A 17,640-nucleotide genomic window follows, 5' to 3' on the forward strand; every position below is an offset into this window, starting at 1 on the left:
CTCAAGGACTAAACTATATAAAGTGGCATTATACGCCCCGGAGTTGTTCATCACATTTAACAAACCAAACATTGAAATACCCTTATAGAAGGTAAAGTAAAAAACCAAACCAGTCCGCGCATCAATACTGGTATATGGTAAAATACAGTATACTGCCCAGCCCCAAGCCTAGGTTAAAACTATCATGTTGACCTTATGGATGGCCAGTCCTCGTATTCATAGTGTAGTGAATTCGGGGGTAGCCCTGAGATGAACTCAAACCTGGGTCCAGCGACTGTCAAGCCAACACCTTATAACTGTTACGCCAAGATGTCTGAACTTCTTGACGAGGTCGCTAGCTTTTGGGTTAAGGTTGCTACAATAGCTTTCTCTATGAATTTGAGAGTGGTTAGATTTCTCCAGCCCCCATCCCTCAGCTGTTTACCAAACCAAGTCTCAGGGCAGCCATTTTGTTGCTGTTTAAATCCTAGGTTGCCCCTTTAAAAAAGCCAAATCAATCAACCAACCAATCTGCAGTTGAAACAATAACAAAGATGTCATTCCACCACTGTTTTGGTAATAAGATGATGGATGGGGCTGGAGAAATTTAACAACTCTAAAAGTCATAGACAGACCTATGGATGCAAGGACTGACCATCCATGATATCAACATTATAGTTTTAACCATGTTGAGGCTATACAGTGTTGATTTACATTGTTTCTAAACATTGGCTTAAAAAAAGCTTATTTGGGGTTCTGATGTGGTACAACAAAGTTCATGAGGCATGTGATATATTCTTCAAGAATCAATGGCTATAAATAAATAATATAAATGTAGCAATTGGCATATTTCCCCTTTAACACCACACATCAGTTGAACAACTGCAGAGTTTGTTCTTCTGTTTTTAAGACAGTACTTACTAGTGTTAATCAGGTCCCGGTTTCTCAAAACCATCTTACGGCTAAGTTCCCCGTCAGAACCATAGGATGCCTTAAGATGCGTTTGGGAAACCGGGCCCAGATGTCCAGTTTCCTCCTCCTCCATTTTCGATGTGACAGTCATCTCCTCCTCTTTCACCCCAAAAACTGCATCTTCCTCTCTCTCTGCCTCCTCTTCTTTTACTGTAACAGCCTCCTCCTCTTTCAATCTGAACGAGTCTTCCTTTTCTTTCACTGAAACGTCTTTCTCTTCTTCTTTCACGGTAACACCTTCACCCTCTACTTGTTTTTGTATTGTAACATCCTTCTCTTCCTCCTCCTCCTTCACTAGAGCTTCTTTATCCGTCCAGCAGTCCTCCTCTTCTTTAGCAGGAGAGTAGTTTAGTGAACTCATGGTCGGGGATGTTCGCTAGCTAGCTTTAGCGACTAGCCTAGTTCTAAGATAATTTAGCAAACCAGCTAGCTGACAAACAACGTAAATATATAATTAAATGGGCCAACAAGTACATACGACAGAAGTGTGTTTAATACACAGCGACTAAAATACACCAAAACAGTGTAAAGAGCGTGAATGTTGTAGCTATGTTTGCTAGAAAGCTACCGAGGTGTCTGACTAGCTGTTGTTGTTGAAGGAGCGTCCCGTCCACTAGATTATACGTCACACTGGCAGCATCGCCTGAACCTAAAAGACGCACATCGCCATCTGCTGACTGGAGTGGGTAACGCAGTTGAGGAACCAAAAGTTAACTTTCATATATTTCAAAAAAGTTGATTATTATATTAAGTCGTTCAAAGAGAAGCATGTGTTGATCGTTTTAAATTATCACTCTTTAAAAATGAATCAAACTTTAGACCCACTACATATTTGCATTGAACCATACTTCTGACATGGATCATTTTGACCCCAGAGACATATCTTTTATCATAGCCAAAATGTGGTTTATTCAATTCTTCCAATTTGTTCAACTTCAACTTGTTCTTAATACATCTAAATCATGGTTTAGTGTTTCTGTATCAATATGGACTTTAAACAAATTCAAATCCTTTGGAGTAATTTTGACTCCAGCCAAAAGCACCTTGGATAAATAGGACGTTTATTTCAAATCAAAATCAAATCACATTTTATTGGTCACATACACGTGTTTAGCAAATGTTATTGCGGGTGTAGCAAAATGCTTGTGTTTCTAGCTCCGACAGTGCAGTAATATCTAACAAGTAATATCTAACAATTTCACAACATATACCCAATACACACAAATCTAAGTATTTGAATCTAGGTTTCTCTGTAGACATGATCCATCCCAACAGAGGGTGGAGGGGCACCTGTATCAGTGGTTTTGACCAGATAGACACCTGCAGACACACAGTATAGTGCCTCCTATGTCCTCTCCTAAGATTGGACTTTTCTATAGCACGTATCACGTGACTGTGTACAAAACTGCCAATGGTAGAAAACTTTGCCAGCGGTAGAAAACTCTGCCAGTGGTAGACAGTGCATTCGTTAAGTATGCAGACCCATTCACTTTTTCCACATTTAGTTACGTTACAGCCTCATTCTAAAATGGAATAATATTTTTTCCCCTCATCAATCAACACACAATACCCCATAATAACAAATAAAAAACAGATTTTTATACACTTTTGCACATGTATTTACATAAGTATTCAGACTTTGCTATGAGACTCGAAATTGAGCTCAGATGCATCCTGATTCCATTGATCATCCTTGAGATGTTTCTACAACTTGATTGGAGTCCACCTGTGGTAAATGCAATTAATTAGACATGATTTGGAAAGGCACACACCTGTCTATATAAGGTCCCACAGTTTACAGTGCATGTCAGAGCAGAAACCAAGCCATGAGGTCAAAGGAATTGTCCGTAGAGCTCTGAGACAGGATTGTGTCGAGGCAAAGACCTGGGGAAAGGTACCAAAAAATGTCTGCAGCATTTACGGTCCCCAAGAACACAATGGCCTCCATCATTGTTAAATGTAAGAAGTTTGTAACCACCAATACTCTTTCTAGAGCAGGGATTTGTAGTCTTGCATGTCGTCTACTTTGATGCTAATTAGCATTTTCGAATCCGAGAGTAAAGAGAGACAAATATATTGATAAAAGTATTTGTATTTATTATGGATCCCCATTAGTACCTGCCAAGGAAGCAGCTACTCTTCCTGGGGTTTATTATGGATCCCCATTAGTTCCTGCCAAGGCAGCAGCTACTCTTCCTGGGGTTTATTATGGATCCCCATTAGTTCCTGCCAAGGCAGCAGCTACTCTTCCTGGGGTTTATTATGGATCCCCATTAGTTCCTGCCAAGGCAGCAGCTACTCTTCCTGGGGTTTATTATGGATCCCCATTAGTTCCTGCCAAGGCATCAGCTACTCTTCCTGGGGTCCAGCAAAAATAAAGGCAGTTAAACCATTTTAAAAACATTACAATAAATTCACAACACACTGTGTGTCCTCAGTCACCTTGTCCTAGAGATATTTACATGGTTATCAAAACGTCACACCAGGGTAAGCCTGAACAAAACACAGCCCTATGGGAAAAATGAATGGTGGAAAAACGATGTGAACCATCTCCCTGTTTGACCTCTAGTTTTTATGGATATTATGACTCTACAGAGCCCCACAGTGGACATGTCAAAATATGTTCCATTGATAAAGCACACTTTATTTAACCTCAATGTCATCTTGTTTTTACATGGCATTGTAGATGTTAGCGGTATATAGTATGTATTTTGGATGTTTTCAGTGTGTTTTTAACCCTTTCAGACAATGGGTTAATCGCAATAAAAAAAATAGTGCACTAACATTACACAAAGTGAACTGAAGTCTGACAGCCCAAACAAAAACACAAATTCTCAGTCAAAAACACAAGTCAGAACACAGCCTCTTGATTCTCTCATGTGTTTTCAGGTTCTCTGACTGGGAAAATGTCTTTCCACAATGAGAGCAGTGGTATGTCTCCTCCTGTGTATTTGTGTGTATTCTTTCATGCTCTTTCAGGTACCTTAACCGGGTAAATCTCTCTCCACACTGGGAGCAGCGGTACATCTTCTTACCTGTGTGTGTCCTCTCATGCTTGTTCAGGTTTCCTACCTGGCCAAAACTCTTTCCACACTGGGAACATTGGAAAAGCTTTTCCCCTGTGTGTCCCCTCTCATGGTTTTGCAGGCTCCCTAACTGGGTAAACGTCATTCCACATTGGGAACAGTGGTAAGGCTTCTCTCCAGTGTGTATTCTCTTATGTATTCTCAGGCTCCCTAACTGAGTAAAACTCTTTCCACACTGGGAGCAGTGATGTCGGCCTGCTGGTTTGGACGTCTCGGGGTCTGGTTTCCCTGAAGGACTCTTCCTGCTGTCAGAAGGAGAGTCTGGTCTCTCTCCTGTCAAAGACAAACAGATTATTTAATTAAACAGAGACCTGAATGAAACCTCCACATGATAAAACTTCCTATGACGTATAATCTAGACTAGATCCCTCAATCACCTGAAGTCAGTTTACAGAAGTATTATTAAGGCGACTGCAAAATGCAGGTCTCTGTGTGGTTCTTAGTCAGAGAGGCCGTCAGTCAGTATGGTCAGGTGGAGTTGAGGAGTCTGGTTGCCTTTTACAAGGAGCATTGACTAAGGCATAATTACACCAGAGGAAGTCATGTCAGAGTACTCCCAGTACAGAGATTTGCCCAGGGCCCATCAGCTGGCCCAATGAGACATTTTCCTCAATGTCCTGCAGTCAGGTGTTTACTAGGATAATGTTACCAATGTCATAAACGTGAGCTGTATATTTTGGTAAAATCACAACACATAATTGAAAGAAACAAATTTGCTCAAGGCACATTATACATAATTGAATGAACCATGAATAAATAATTTGTTCATGTTATGAAAGAATTAAGCATAAACAAATATTTTTCTTTAGAGGAGAGCCAGATTCAGGTGACGGAGGTCTCCTTGGTGCTTCCTGTCTCCACTGACGGAGGTCTCCTTGGTGCTTCCTGTCTCCACTGACTGAGATCTCCTTGGTGCTTCCTGTCTCCACTGACGGAGGTCTCCTTGGTGCTTCCTGTCTCCACTGACTGAGATCTCCTTGGTGCTTCCTGTCTCCACTGACTGAGATCTCCTTGGTGCTTCCTGTCTCCACTGACTGAGATCTCCTTGGTGCTTCCTGTCTCCACTGACTGAGGTCTCCTTGGTGCTTCCTGTCTCCACTGACGGAGGTCTCCTTGGTGCTTCCTGTCTCCACTGACGGAGGTCTACTTGGTGCTTCCTGTCTCCACTGACGGAGGTCTCCTTGGTGCTTCCTGTCTCCACTGACGGAGGTCTACTTGGTGCTTCCTGTCTCCACTGACAGAGGTCTACTTGGTGCTTCCTGTCTCCAGTGAGTCAGAAGTTTACATACACTAAGTTGACTGTACCTTTAAACAGCTTGGAAAATTCCAGAAAATGTCATGGCTTTAGAAGCTTCTGATAGGTTAATTGACATAATTTGAGTCAATTGGAGGTGTACCTGTGGATGTATTTCAAGGCCTACCTTCAAACTCAGTGCCTCTTTGCTTGACATCATGGGAAAATCAAAAGAAAATCAGCCAAAACCTCCGTTTTTTTTTTTTGACTTCCACAAGTCTGGTTCATCCTTGGGAGGAATTTACAAATTCCTGAGGGTACCACGTTCATCTGTATAAACAATAGTACGCAAGTATAAACACCGTGGGACCACGCAGCCGTCATACCGCTTTGGAAGGAGACGTACTTTGGTGCGAAAAGCGCAAATCAATCCCAGAAAACCAGCAAAGGACCTTGTGAAGATGCTGGAGGAAACAGGTACAAAAGTAGCTATATCCACAGTAAAACGAGTCCTATATTGACATAACCTGAAAGGCCACTCAGCAAGGAGGAGCCACTGCTCCAAAACCTCCATAAAAAAAGCCAGACTACGGTTTGCAACTGCACATGGGGACAAATATACTTTTTCAAGAAATGTCCTCTAGTCTGATGAAACAAAAATAGAACTGTTTGGCCATAATGACCATCATTATGTTTGGAGGAAAAAGGGGGAGGCTTGCAAGCCGAGGAACACCATCCCAACCTTGAAGTACGGGGGTGGCAGCATGATGTTGTGGGGGTGCTTTGCTGCAGGAGGGACTGGTGCACTTCACAACATAGATGGCATCATGAGGGTGGAAAAGTATGTGGATATATTGAAGCAACATCAAGACATCAGTCAGGAAGTAAAAGCTTGGTTGCAAATGGGTCTTCCAAATGGACAATGACCCCAAGCATACTTCCAAAGTTCAGGAAAAATGGCTTAAGGAAAACAAAGTCAAGGTATTGGAGTGGCCATCACAAAGCCCTGACCTCAATCCTATAGAACATTTGTGGGCAGAAGTGAAAACGCGAGTGCGAGCAAGGAGGCCTACAAACCTGATTAAGTTACACCAGCTCTGTCAGGAGGAATGGGCCAAAATTCACCCAACTTATTGTGGGAAGCTTGTGGAAGGCTACCCGAAACATTTGACCCAAGTTAAACAATTTAGAGGCAATGCTACCAAATACTAATTGAGTGTATGTAAACTTCTGACCCACTGGGAATGTTTTGAAAGAAATAAAAGCTGAAAAAAAAATTCTCTCTACTATTATTTTGACATTTGACATTCTTAAAATAAAGTGGTGATCCTAACTGACCTAAGACAGTGAATTTTTACTAAGATTAAATGTCAGGAATTGTGAAAAACTGAGTTTAAACGTATTTGGCTAAGGTGTATGTAAACTTCCGACATCAACTGTATCTGTCCGCCTACCTGCTAGGATGATATACAGGAAAGTGTCTGTCCGCCTGCCTGCTAGGATGATATACAGGAAAGTGTCTGTCCACCTGCCTGCTAGGATGATATACAGGAAAGTCTGACTTCCTTAATAAATCCTATAGATACTGTTCATAATCTAGTCATACACCATGTCTGACTTCCTTAATAAGTCCTATAGATACTGTCCACTGTTTCAGAGTAGGAGTGGCCATGACCCTTCCAAATTGTAAGGATTACGCTAGCTGCTGTAACCACAGCAACATTTATTTCGGTGACAGAATTATAGAGTAACTTTGGAATACGCTAGATACACTACATGACCGAACGTATGTGGACACCTGCTTGTCGAACATCTTATTCCAAGATCATGTTAATTCAAAAGGGGACTGGTCCCCCCTTTGCTGCTATAACAGCCTCCACTCTTCTGGGAAGGCTTTCCACTAGATGTTGGAACATTGCTGCGGGTACTTGCTTCCATTCAGCCACAAGAGCATTAGTGAGGTCAGGCACTGATGTTGGGTGATTAGGCCTGGCTCGCAGTTGGCGTTCCAATTCATCCCAAAGGTGTTCGATGGGGTTGAGGTCAGGGCTCTGTGCAGGCCAGTTAAGTTCTTCTACACCGATCTCAACAAACCATTTCTGTATGGACCTAGGTCCAGGGGCATTGTCATGCTGAAACACAAAGGGCCTTCCCCAAAATGTTGCCACAAAGTTGGAAGCACAGAATGGTCTAGAATGTCATTGTATGCTGTAGCGTTTACACCACTCCAGCGTACGCTTGGCACTCTAGCAATGATAAAGTACTTTATGATAACGCGAAAATTAAATAAACGATTTGGTATCATTTTTATTATGGAAGATTGAATAAGTTTGCTTCAAACGGTTAGCTTGGAATGATTTGTAGTCATCGTCTCGACTATCTGTGCATGAGAGTCCATTCAACTCAGTTTCCATACCTGAAAAAACGCCATTCCGTAAAGTGTATTCACGCACGCAAATTCAGGAAGAAACTGAAGAGCAGATGGCCTGACCGCGTTTTGCGACTGTCGGCACACTTGACCGCAGTCAACAGTGGGCTCGGAATCGCCTCCAGTTTAGTACGATGGAATTGCAGTATTGAATGAAGACAAGTCCATTCCGTGAGACATTTAAGTTGTGATTTTGCGTGCAAATCCATTGTTAAAGTTTTGTTGTTGGCCAGCTTGTTGATGGTATTCACATCTTACAGTGTAGCTTTATCAATTCCTACATTAAAACGGCATTTAAGATCAGAACTAGAATAGAATGCCGTTTAAAACCACGCATCAGTAAAACAACTATTTTCAAGACAGGACTTACTGGTGTTACTCAGATCTTCTGTCTCCTCTTCTTCCCTCTCCTCCTCCTTCAAAATGACAGTTATCTCTCCTTCATTCACTCCAAAAAAAGTATTATCGTTTTCTTCCTCTTCTTTCTCTGTAACAGCCTCTCCCTCTACTTCTTCATTTACTGTGACATCCTCCTCTTCATTCTCCTCTTTCACGACAACGTTCAGCCAAATACCTTCTTTCTCCTTCCAGCAGACCTCTTTTTTAGCAGGAGGGCAGTAGCTTGGTGAGCTCATGGTCGGGGATGTTAGCCAGCTAACCTAGCTAGTTAGCGACTAGCCTAGTGACAGGCTCATTTATCAAGCTAGCTACCGTTACCTGACTAAACGGAAATATCACACTAAATGGGGAAACTAGTTAAAAGACAGAATTATGTTCCAAATACAGAGGCAAATATACACCGAAGCAGTCTGAACAGCTTGAATGTTTCGGCTAGGAAGCTACCGAGGTGGCTGACTAGATGTTGTTGAAGAAGCGTCCCGTCCACTACATTATACGTCACGCTGAAAGCATCGCCTGAAAAACACATATCGCCATCTGTTGACTGGAGTGGTTAACGCAGATAAATGTTTCTTTTATTTCCAGACAAAAAGTGCATTTTTACATTTCTTTCATTAAATAATAATATAATAGTCAGACAACTGCAGATTTGTAATAAGTATGAATTTAAAACCTACTTCTACATTCTACCAACACAACAGATGTTTCTACTACAGTGAATATTAACCAATGAGGTGGGTCTTTCCACATTCTACCAACCCAACAGATGTTTCTACTACAGTGAATATTAACCAATGAGGTGGGTCTTTACACATTCTACCAACACAACAGATGTTCCTACTACAGTGAATATTAACCAATGAGGTGGGTCTTTCCACATTCTACCAACACAGATGTTTCTACTACAGTGACCTTCTCTTTGTATTTGTCTCGACCCCCTCTTTGGCCTCTCTTACTTCCCTCAGATCTGCTAGCCCCCACCCTACGAGGTTCTGTTTGGTGGCACGATTTATCTCGGGACGAATTCCACTGAGGAAAGCAATTTTTAATTCCTGATAATACGGGGCATCAAATCCATCCACTAACGGGGGTTCTATTAACCCACTATTAGCGTTGGACACGTCCTTTAATCTCTCTGTGTATTGGTTTATAGTCTTATGAAATGTCCAAGGGTTTAAAAAAAATATCATGTATATCACCACAATTCTGTCGCAATTATTAATTTCCGCTCCTTATAATTCATTAGATTTAGGTAACTGCCTTTTCCATGATTCCGTCATTCAAATACAACTCCCATTCTCTATAAATCCTTAAAACAGGCCATTCAGACCACAAACAACGTACTTTATCGACTCTGTCTTTCTATTTAAACTAAACAAGCTATCAAAACAAACACTAACAACCGTATGGTTCCAGTCATAACATAACAAGAATTAAATTTTAGTCCCATGGTGCATGGGCTGGGAACCGAACCCGGGCCCCCTGCATGGTAGGCAAGAATTCTACCACTGAACCACTATTGTTCATGTTTACAATTTCAGTAGTTGTGTTCTACTCGGTCACAATGTTTACAGGGTGTTTTACAGTCTCTGGCGAAATGTCCTGTTCTATCGCAACTAAAACACATCTTCTCTCTGTCTTTGTCAGCGCGTCTCCCTGTTTTTCCCCTTCTGTCTACAGTGTCTCTATCCACTTTTCTCAATAAGTTTGCTAAATCCTGTTCTCCTCTCTGTCTATCCCTAAACTGTCTCTGTCTACGGTTCCTTGGTGGGGCCTTACAATCCTCTGCCATGTTTCTGTGTCTCTTCCTCTCTACCTCCCTTGTTACCCAAATCATTGTTAGCAACGCCCTTATCCCTGGCCCCCTCCGCTCTCTTCCTAGCTTCTGCCAGCCAAACACGAGCGGTGTCAAGGCCCTCTGTGCGCTGCTTGTCTGTCTTATCCCCACAGACCCTATGTATTTGTTTCACCAGTGATTCCAATCTAACAACATTTAAACATCCATCAAAATCATACTTCTTCCTCCATTTCGGCCCAAAATAAATGTTCCTTTTATCTTTTCCCAGCATAAAACGTTCATCTCCCGTCAATACCGGGATTTCCTTAGAGGATTTACTACCCATGTTGTTAAAGGAACCAATCTCGAGTTTTAGAAATATTATTTGTAAGAACCATGAACTATCTTTTATTCATATGTGCTTTAATTTATACAACTTCGAACCAAATACAATTAGTGTCTACTCGTTGTTAATCTTAATGTGTATGCTATTTTACCGTTATTAACCTACAATTTGGGGAATAATTATTCGCATGCTATTTTACAAATTGCTTCTATCTCATCGCTCAAAAAGGACAAACGGCTTTTATCTTGCGCCTGTTGATTCTAGCAATATGTTTTCGTTATGATTTTAACAATGTGTTTTTGTTATTAAACCTATAATTTCGGGAATAATTATTCGCACGCTATATTTCAAATTGCTTCTATCTCATCGCTCAAAAAGGACAAACGGCTTCTATCTTGCGCCTGTTGATTCTAGCAATATGTTTTCGTTATTAACCTTCTATTCGCAATATAGAGTTGTTCTGCTAGAATGATTATACGTATCTATCCTAACCCGGTCTTTATCTCGCTCATAGACAAACACTGCAACCCGTTTTATTTTTAGGTTTGTACTGTCTGTCTTTTTCTCGCCATTTATTGACAGAATTCGCCTCACACGCAATCCCTCATCCCAGCATAGTTACTCTATCTCTCTCGAAACTTTATCTACAGCGGGGACTGTCGATCAGACATTAGGTCGCATACGTATGCAACTATAAACTACTTTCCAGGGGTCGTAAAGCCCTAGTTAACAGCCTATTTATCTGTTGCTTCATGTAACTGTTGACACCAATATCTGTTTCTCACTCCGCCATATTAGGTCTCACTTCACCCACAGATATCAGACCCAAAGCCGTATTTAGGTACCGACTATCCCCTTATGTTTTTTTTTTTTACCCTTGTGCTACGTTATCAGGTCTCACCACAAGCCCTAGTTTAGTTTTATGCAGTGGCCACAGTTGCCCAGGGTCGATTTCGGACCCTGCGTCGTTTTCGAATTCGTCGTTTTGAATTTACAACTAATTCCTAACTTCCATCCGCGTAGAATACTTGATTCCCTTTAAAACCGATTTTTCTCCACGCGAACTTCTGAAGCCAGATCACCAGCTATAACATTCACCAATTTCAGCGTCTAACCCCCAGAGTACATTAAAATCCTCAACTTTCACTCTTATCAATCGCTTTTGTCTTTCATTCACAACAATCGCTTTTGCTTTTCATTCACAACAATCGCTTTTGCTTTTCATTCACAACAATCGCTTTTGTCTTTCACTCACAACAATCGCTTTTGCCTTTCATTCACAACAATCGCTTTTGCTTTTCATTCACAACAATCGCTTTTGTCTTTCACTCACAACAATCGCTTTTGTCTTTCACTCACAACAATCGCTTTTGTCTTTCACTCACAACAATCGCTTTTGTCTTTCACTCACAACAATCGCTTTTGCTTTTCATTCACAACAATCGCTTTTGTCTTTCACTCACAACAATCGCTTTTGTCTTTCACTCACAACAATCGCTTTCTCATCAAATTCCAACACCCAATTGTGTCCCTTATTCCATCATGCAATGCAGACATACAGGTGTATTTCTCATTTCATCAAGTAATGCAGACCTACAGGTATTTCACTCATTTCACCATGCAATGCAAACCTATAGGTATATCACTCATTTCACTATGCAATGCAAACCTATAGGTATGTCACTCACCCCTTATTTAATAATGTAATCATACAGGTGCTATATGAATAAAGTCTACTAACCTTATAATTTGCAGCTGAGGTTTTCAATGTTCGTTGAATCTCGTCACCACCTCTGTCGCGTACCAGTTTGCCACCGGCCTGTAAAGAACCCACAGAAAAGGGCCAGGTCTTTGATTTACGGATATTTCATCCGCCCGTGCACGGTTTCCGTGTCTCCTTGGAACGACAGCGGCAGTTTTTGAGATCCGGCTCGAAGGACCAATTGTTAAAGGAATTTAATATCTTGATGATAATAATCAATAATCAATTCGCCTTGACTAATGCCCAAGGTTTGTAAGACAATGGGTTATAATAATTAGGCAAGGACTCAGCTTTCTGCAAAATGTTTCTGTAGCTTTATTCAGAGAACGTTCTGGCGTCAGGATAACAAAACAGTCATTATATAGTTCTTGCTAACTTACGCACGTGCATTTACACACACTCCGTTGGTGACCTGCAACCCCCATAAACTTCTCACACTGTTTATCACCTTCTGGCTCAGCCTGTTCCTTTCCTTCAAGGTTAGGAACTCTCTGAAGTTTTACTCCCTTGACCATCTACTTAAGTAGCTATACTAATTGCATACACACATTTCTTTCCCTCTCCAGTGGTTCCTGGACTTTCCGGAACTAATCAGACCAATCGATCCCTACATTGATCATTACATTGATTATTCATTAAACCTGCTGTATGACTAATAATTCATCATGGTTTATTGATTCATTTACATTTATTAGATAATTCTCTTATCAATCTGTCAGTAAGATATGTCTACATGGGTATTGGGATCTGACCTCATTGATCTGTCAGTAAGCTATGTTTACATGGGTATTGGGATCTCAGCTACAGTATAATCCAGCAAAGGAGTCCTACCAGCTAGCAGTGTAACGAACCTTGTCTGATAACCAATCAACCATGACTTGAGCCTGTCGCCTGCAGTCCTTGGAGAAAAGTAGCTTTTTTTTCTGGTAAAGTTACACTGGGTACATGGGCCACATCAATAATTACCGTCCGGCACATTGTCTAGGAAAGTACTACGTGGCTCTGGTGGAAGATCAGACCTCACCACCATTTGACTGATGTTGGGGGCGTGTCTGAAGACTACCCGTCGGGGTTCTTTAATCGTCTTTTCCAGTTGTGGATCAATGATCAAGACGTGCCAGTGTTTTAATGATGTGGTCCAACTGTTTACCAAGTGGGGAGTACTGAAGGAAGCATTGAACATGTTGGTCTGAAGGGAGGGGAGGTTTGGGGAGTACTGAAGGAAGCATTGAACATGTTGATCTGGAGGGAGGGGAGGTTTGGGGAGTACTGAAGGAAGCATTGAACGTGTTGGTCTGGAGGGAGGGGAGGTTTGGGGAGAACTGAAGGAAGCATTGAACGTGTTGGTCTGGAGGGAGGGGAGGTTTGGGGAGTACTGAAGGAAGCATTGAACGTGTTGGTCTGGAGGGAGGGGAGGTTTGGGGAGTACTGAAGGAAGCATTGAACGTGTTGGTTGAGGAGGGGAGGTTTGGGAGTACTGAAGGAAGCATTGAACGTGTTGTGGGGGAGGGGAGGTGGGAGATGAAGGAGGTTGGGGAGTACTGAAGGAAGATTACGGTGGAAGGGGTTGGGGAGTATGAAGGAAGCAGGTGTTGGATGGAAGCATTGGGGGGGGAGGTTTGGGGAGTACTGAAGGAAGCATTGTCGCTGTCTGAAACGCTCATCCAGACAGTCCTCTGGGTTACCCCGCTGTCTGAAACACTCATCCAGACAGTCCTCTGGGTAACCCCGCTGTCTGAAACACTCATCCAGACAGTCCTCTGGGTAACCCCGCTGTCTGAAACGTTCATCCAGACAGTCCTCTGGGTAACCCCGCTGTCTGAAACACTCATCCAGACAGTCCTCTGGGTAACCCCGCTGTCTGAAACGCTCATCCAGACAGTCCTCTGGTAACCCCCGCTGTCTGAAACACTCATCCAGACAGTCCTCTGGGTAACCCCGCTGTCTGAAACACTCATCCAGACAGTCCTCTGGGTAGCCCGTGTGCATACTCATCCAGACAGTCCTCCTGAGTAAGCCGCTGTCTGGAAACGCTCATCAGACAGTCCTCGGAACCCCGCTACTCGAAACAATCCAGACAGTCCTCTGGTGGCCGCTGTCTGAAACGCTCATTCAGACAGTCCTCTGCAGATAAACCCGCTGTCTGAAACACTCATCAGACAGTCCTCTAGGTAACCCCGCTATCTGAAACGCTCATCCGAGGCCGGTGCCTCAGGGTTGCCGCATGCAGACAACGATTCATCGGGGCGGTCCTCCCCGGGTAACGCCGCTGTGCTCGGCATAACCATCCGACAGTCCTCTGGGTGGCCACCGCACATTCGTCGAACGCTCATCCAGACGGTCGCTCTGGGTAACCCGGTCGGAGCGCCCATCCAAGGGGGGTCTTATGCAGGTGGCACGGCTGTGCGCGTTTAAACCGGACGGTCATGCGGGTAGGTAATGCAGAGCGCCCATCCGGGCGGTCGCCGGTGGCACGCTGTGCGGTAACCATCCGGGCGGTCGCCATTGGCGGCATGCAGAGCGCCCATCCAGACGGTCGCGCAGGTGACCGCGAAACATGCAGGCGCCGTCGGGTCGGTCCGCAAGAACGGCGCGCATGCAGAACGCCATCCGGGCGATTATGCAGGTGGCGCGTGCAGGCGCCCATCCGGGCGGTCGCCAGGTGGCGGCTGTGCGAAACGGGCCGGGCGGTCGCCGGGTTGCCGCGCATGCGGCGTTCCATCCCGGGCGGTCGCCAGGTGACGGCGTGCGAAACGCCGTCCGGGCGGTCGCCGGTACAACCCGCTGTCTGAAACACTCATCCCGGGCAGAATATAGGTAACCCCGCTGTCTGAAACTTGCTCATCCGTGTTGAAACGCTCCAGACAGTCCTTGCACCCGCTGTCTGAAACGCTCATCCAGACAGTCCTCTGGGTTACCCCGCTGTCTGAAACACTCATCCAGACAGTCCTCTGGGTAACCCCGCTGTCTGAAACACTCATCCAGACAGTCCTCTGGGTAACCCCGCTGTCTGAAACGTTCATCCAGACAGTCCTCTGGGTAACCCCGCTGTCTGAAACACTCATCCAGACAGTCCTCTGGGTAACCCCGCTGTCTGAAACGTTCATCCAGACAGTCCTCTGGGTAACCCCGCTGTCTGAAACACTCATCCAGACAGTCCTCTGGGTAACCCCGCTGTCTGAAACACTCATCCAGACAGTCCTCTGGGTAACCCCGCTGTCTGAAACACTCATCCAGACAGTCCTCTGGGTAACCCCGCTGTCTGAAACACTCATCCAGACAGTCCTCTGGGTAACCCCGCTGTCTGAAACACTCATCCAGACAGTCCTCTGGGTAACCCCGCTGTCTGAAACACTCATCCAGACAGTCCTCTGGGTAACCCCGCTGTCTGAAACACTCATCCAGGCAGTCCTCTGGGTTACCCCGCTGTCTGAAACGTTCATCCAGACAGTCCTCTGGGTAACCCCGCTGTCTGAAACACTCATCCAGACAGTCCTCTGGGTAACCCCGCTGTCTGAAACACTCATCCAGACAGTCCTCTGGGTAACCCCGCTGTCTGAAACACTCATCCAGAGAGTCAGCTTGTTTGTCATAGTCACTCTGTGTACCACAAAACCTGCTTATGCGACAGTATTGGCTGACGGAGAGGCTATTTTCTAGGGGTGTAGGGTGGAAGCTAACAGGGAATTCCTGTCCGTTGGCTTCCTGTATAGGTCTGTGCTAAAGCCACTCCTCTTCCTCTTAATCAAAGTGTCCAGATAACTTGTTTCATGCACATCAAAGGTGAGGGTGAATTTTAGATGACAGAAGTCACATTTAGGTGCCAGGTGTAACTGAGGCCATAGATGCTCCATATCCATTACTTTGAGTGTTTTATATAATACAACTAAATGTGTTTCTGTGTTGCAGCGGCTGTCAAGAAATGGAACGGCAAGGCCACAGAACATGATATAAGAGGAGCTGTGGGAGACCACCTCAAGCCCCTGGTAGAGCCAGGGGTGGTGTTTACCACTCCACCATGCCTTCAGCAGGCTGGAAAAGTCAGATTGATACTGTTTTTCATACTAAGTTGGACTAAGATCTGTGTTGCTTTGCACATATTTCTTCATTGGGTTACAATATGTTCAAATCAAGCTTTATTTATACAGCACATTTCAGACATTGACACAACACAATGGCTTCACAGGAAAATACAAAGAAAAAACAAATGAAACAAAAACAGAAATATTTACCACAACAGGATAAAAAAAACAGAATAATAACAACTGAAAGATTAATGAGCATTGTAAGGAAATATCATTGATTAAAATATTAAGAATTGGATGCAATATCCAACCCAAAATATAAGCTTGTTTTAGTCCATTGTTTGTTGTTACGTTCCCCAGCAAGAAAACCAGAAATGTCTCTTAAATAGAAGAGGGAACTAACAAAGAGTCACTGACAATAACCACAACTAAACAGGTGGGGTTTTAGGAGGGGTTCTGAAAGACACTATGGGGGTGTCCACTGAAAGTTGACTAGTCACAACAACAGGGACCTAAAAGACAGCCACTAAATCTGCCCAAGAAGAGACAAACAAAAGAAAAACCCACACCAAACTTAAAGACAGGAAGCAAACCAAAAAGGTAGCGTAACTAAAGTTGTTGACCCTCCACGTCTTTGAAGACAACTGGCATACTGGGCCAGACACTCTTAAATAGCACCTGGACCAGCTCAGGTGAAACACCTTCCCACTAACGAGATGGACAAGCCAGCACAGGTGGAACACAAACTGACTAACGAGGTGACACCAATCAGTGTGTCCTACGTGCTAACGAGCGAGCTAGACGTGCTAACGAACGAGCTAGACGTGCTAACGAACGAGCTAGACGTGCTAACGAGCTAGATGTGCTAACGAGCTAGACGTGCTAACGAGCTAGACGTGCTAAAGTCCAACCTCAAAACATAAATGGAAAAACCAAAGCCTGTAACACCTTCCCCCTTAAGACAACAAATACGTCCTATATTTTTGTAGGACAAGTTTGCTCACCACCAACAGAAAACAACTTCCATTTCACATTATAATCAACTACAATGCTTCACCAATATAAACATGGTGTCTACTGGCTGTCAACAATTAAAAACAAGAAAACACACGTATTTTTACATATATATATTTTTCTACAATGTTATTTTTTTTAAACTCACTAGCTTCTAGAACTCTCGTCTTCCTAAAACTCACTAGCTTCTAGAACTCTCGTCTTCCTAAAACTCACTAGCTTCTAGAACTATCGTCTTCCTAAAACTCACTTGCTTCTAGAACTATCGTCTTCCTAAAACTCACTTGCTTCTAGAACTATCGTCTTCCTAAAACTCACTTGCTTCTAGATCTCTCGTCTTCCTAAAACTCACTAGCTTCTAGAACTATCGTCTTCCTAAAACTCACTTGCTTCTAGAACTATCGTCTTCCTAAAACTCACTTGCTTCTAGAACTATCGTCTTCCTAAAACTCACTTGCTTCTAGAACTCTCGTCCCCTTGGAACGAGCCCAAACAAAACTCATCTCCAATACAGAAAAACATGCAGTCAAAATAAATTGGGATCCATGGCAACGCACTGGCGAAACGCAAAACATTTTTGACTGCCCACCATTGAGAATTTCAGCAACCAAGTTGTCC

The 17,640-nt window shown here is 43.5% G+C and overlaps 1 protein-coding gene across 1 annotated transcript; it reads right to left on the reverse strand.

The window, feature by feature from the left end:
* Nucleotides 1-3,574: 3,574 nt before the first annotated feature.
* LOC106592562 (gastrula zinc finger protein XlCGF7.1-like) lies at nt 3,575-8,603 on the reverse strand. The gene is made up of 2 exons (XM_014183899.2): nt 8,070-8,603; nt 3,575-4,310 (listed from the first exon to the last, which is right to left on the reverse strand). The coding sequence occupies exons 1-2, from the start codon at nt 8,332-8,334 to the stop codon at nt 3,790-3,792; spliced, it is 786 nt and encodes a 261-aa protein (XP_014039374.2). The 5' UTR covers nt 8,335-8,603; the 3' UTR covers nt 3,575-3,789.
* Nucleotides 8,604-17,640: the final 9,037 nt, after the last annotated feature.

The sequence above is a fragment of the Salmo salar genome, chromosome ssa04 (assembly GCF_905237065.1).
Source record: "Salmo salar chromosome ssa04, Ssal_v3.1, whole genome shotgun sequence".
Taxonomy (NCBI): Eukaryota; Metazoa; Chordata; class Actinopteri; order Salmoniformes; family Salmonidae; genus Salmo; species Salmo salar.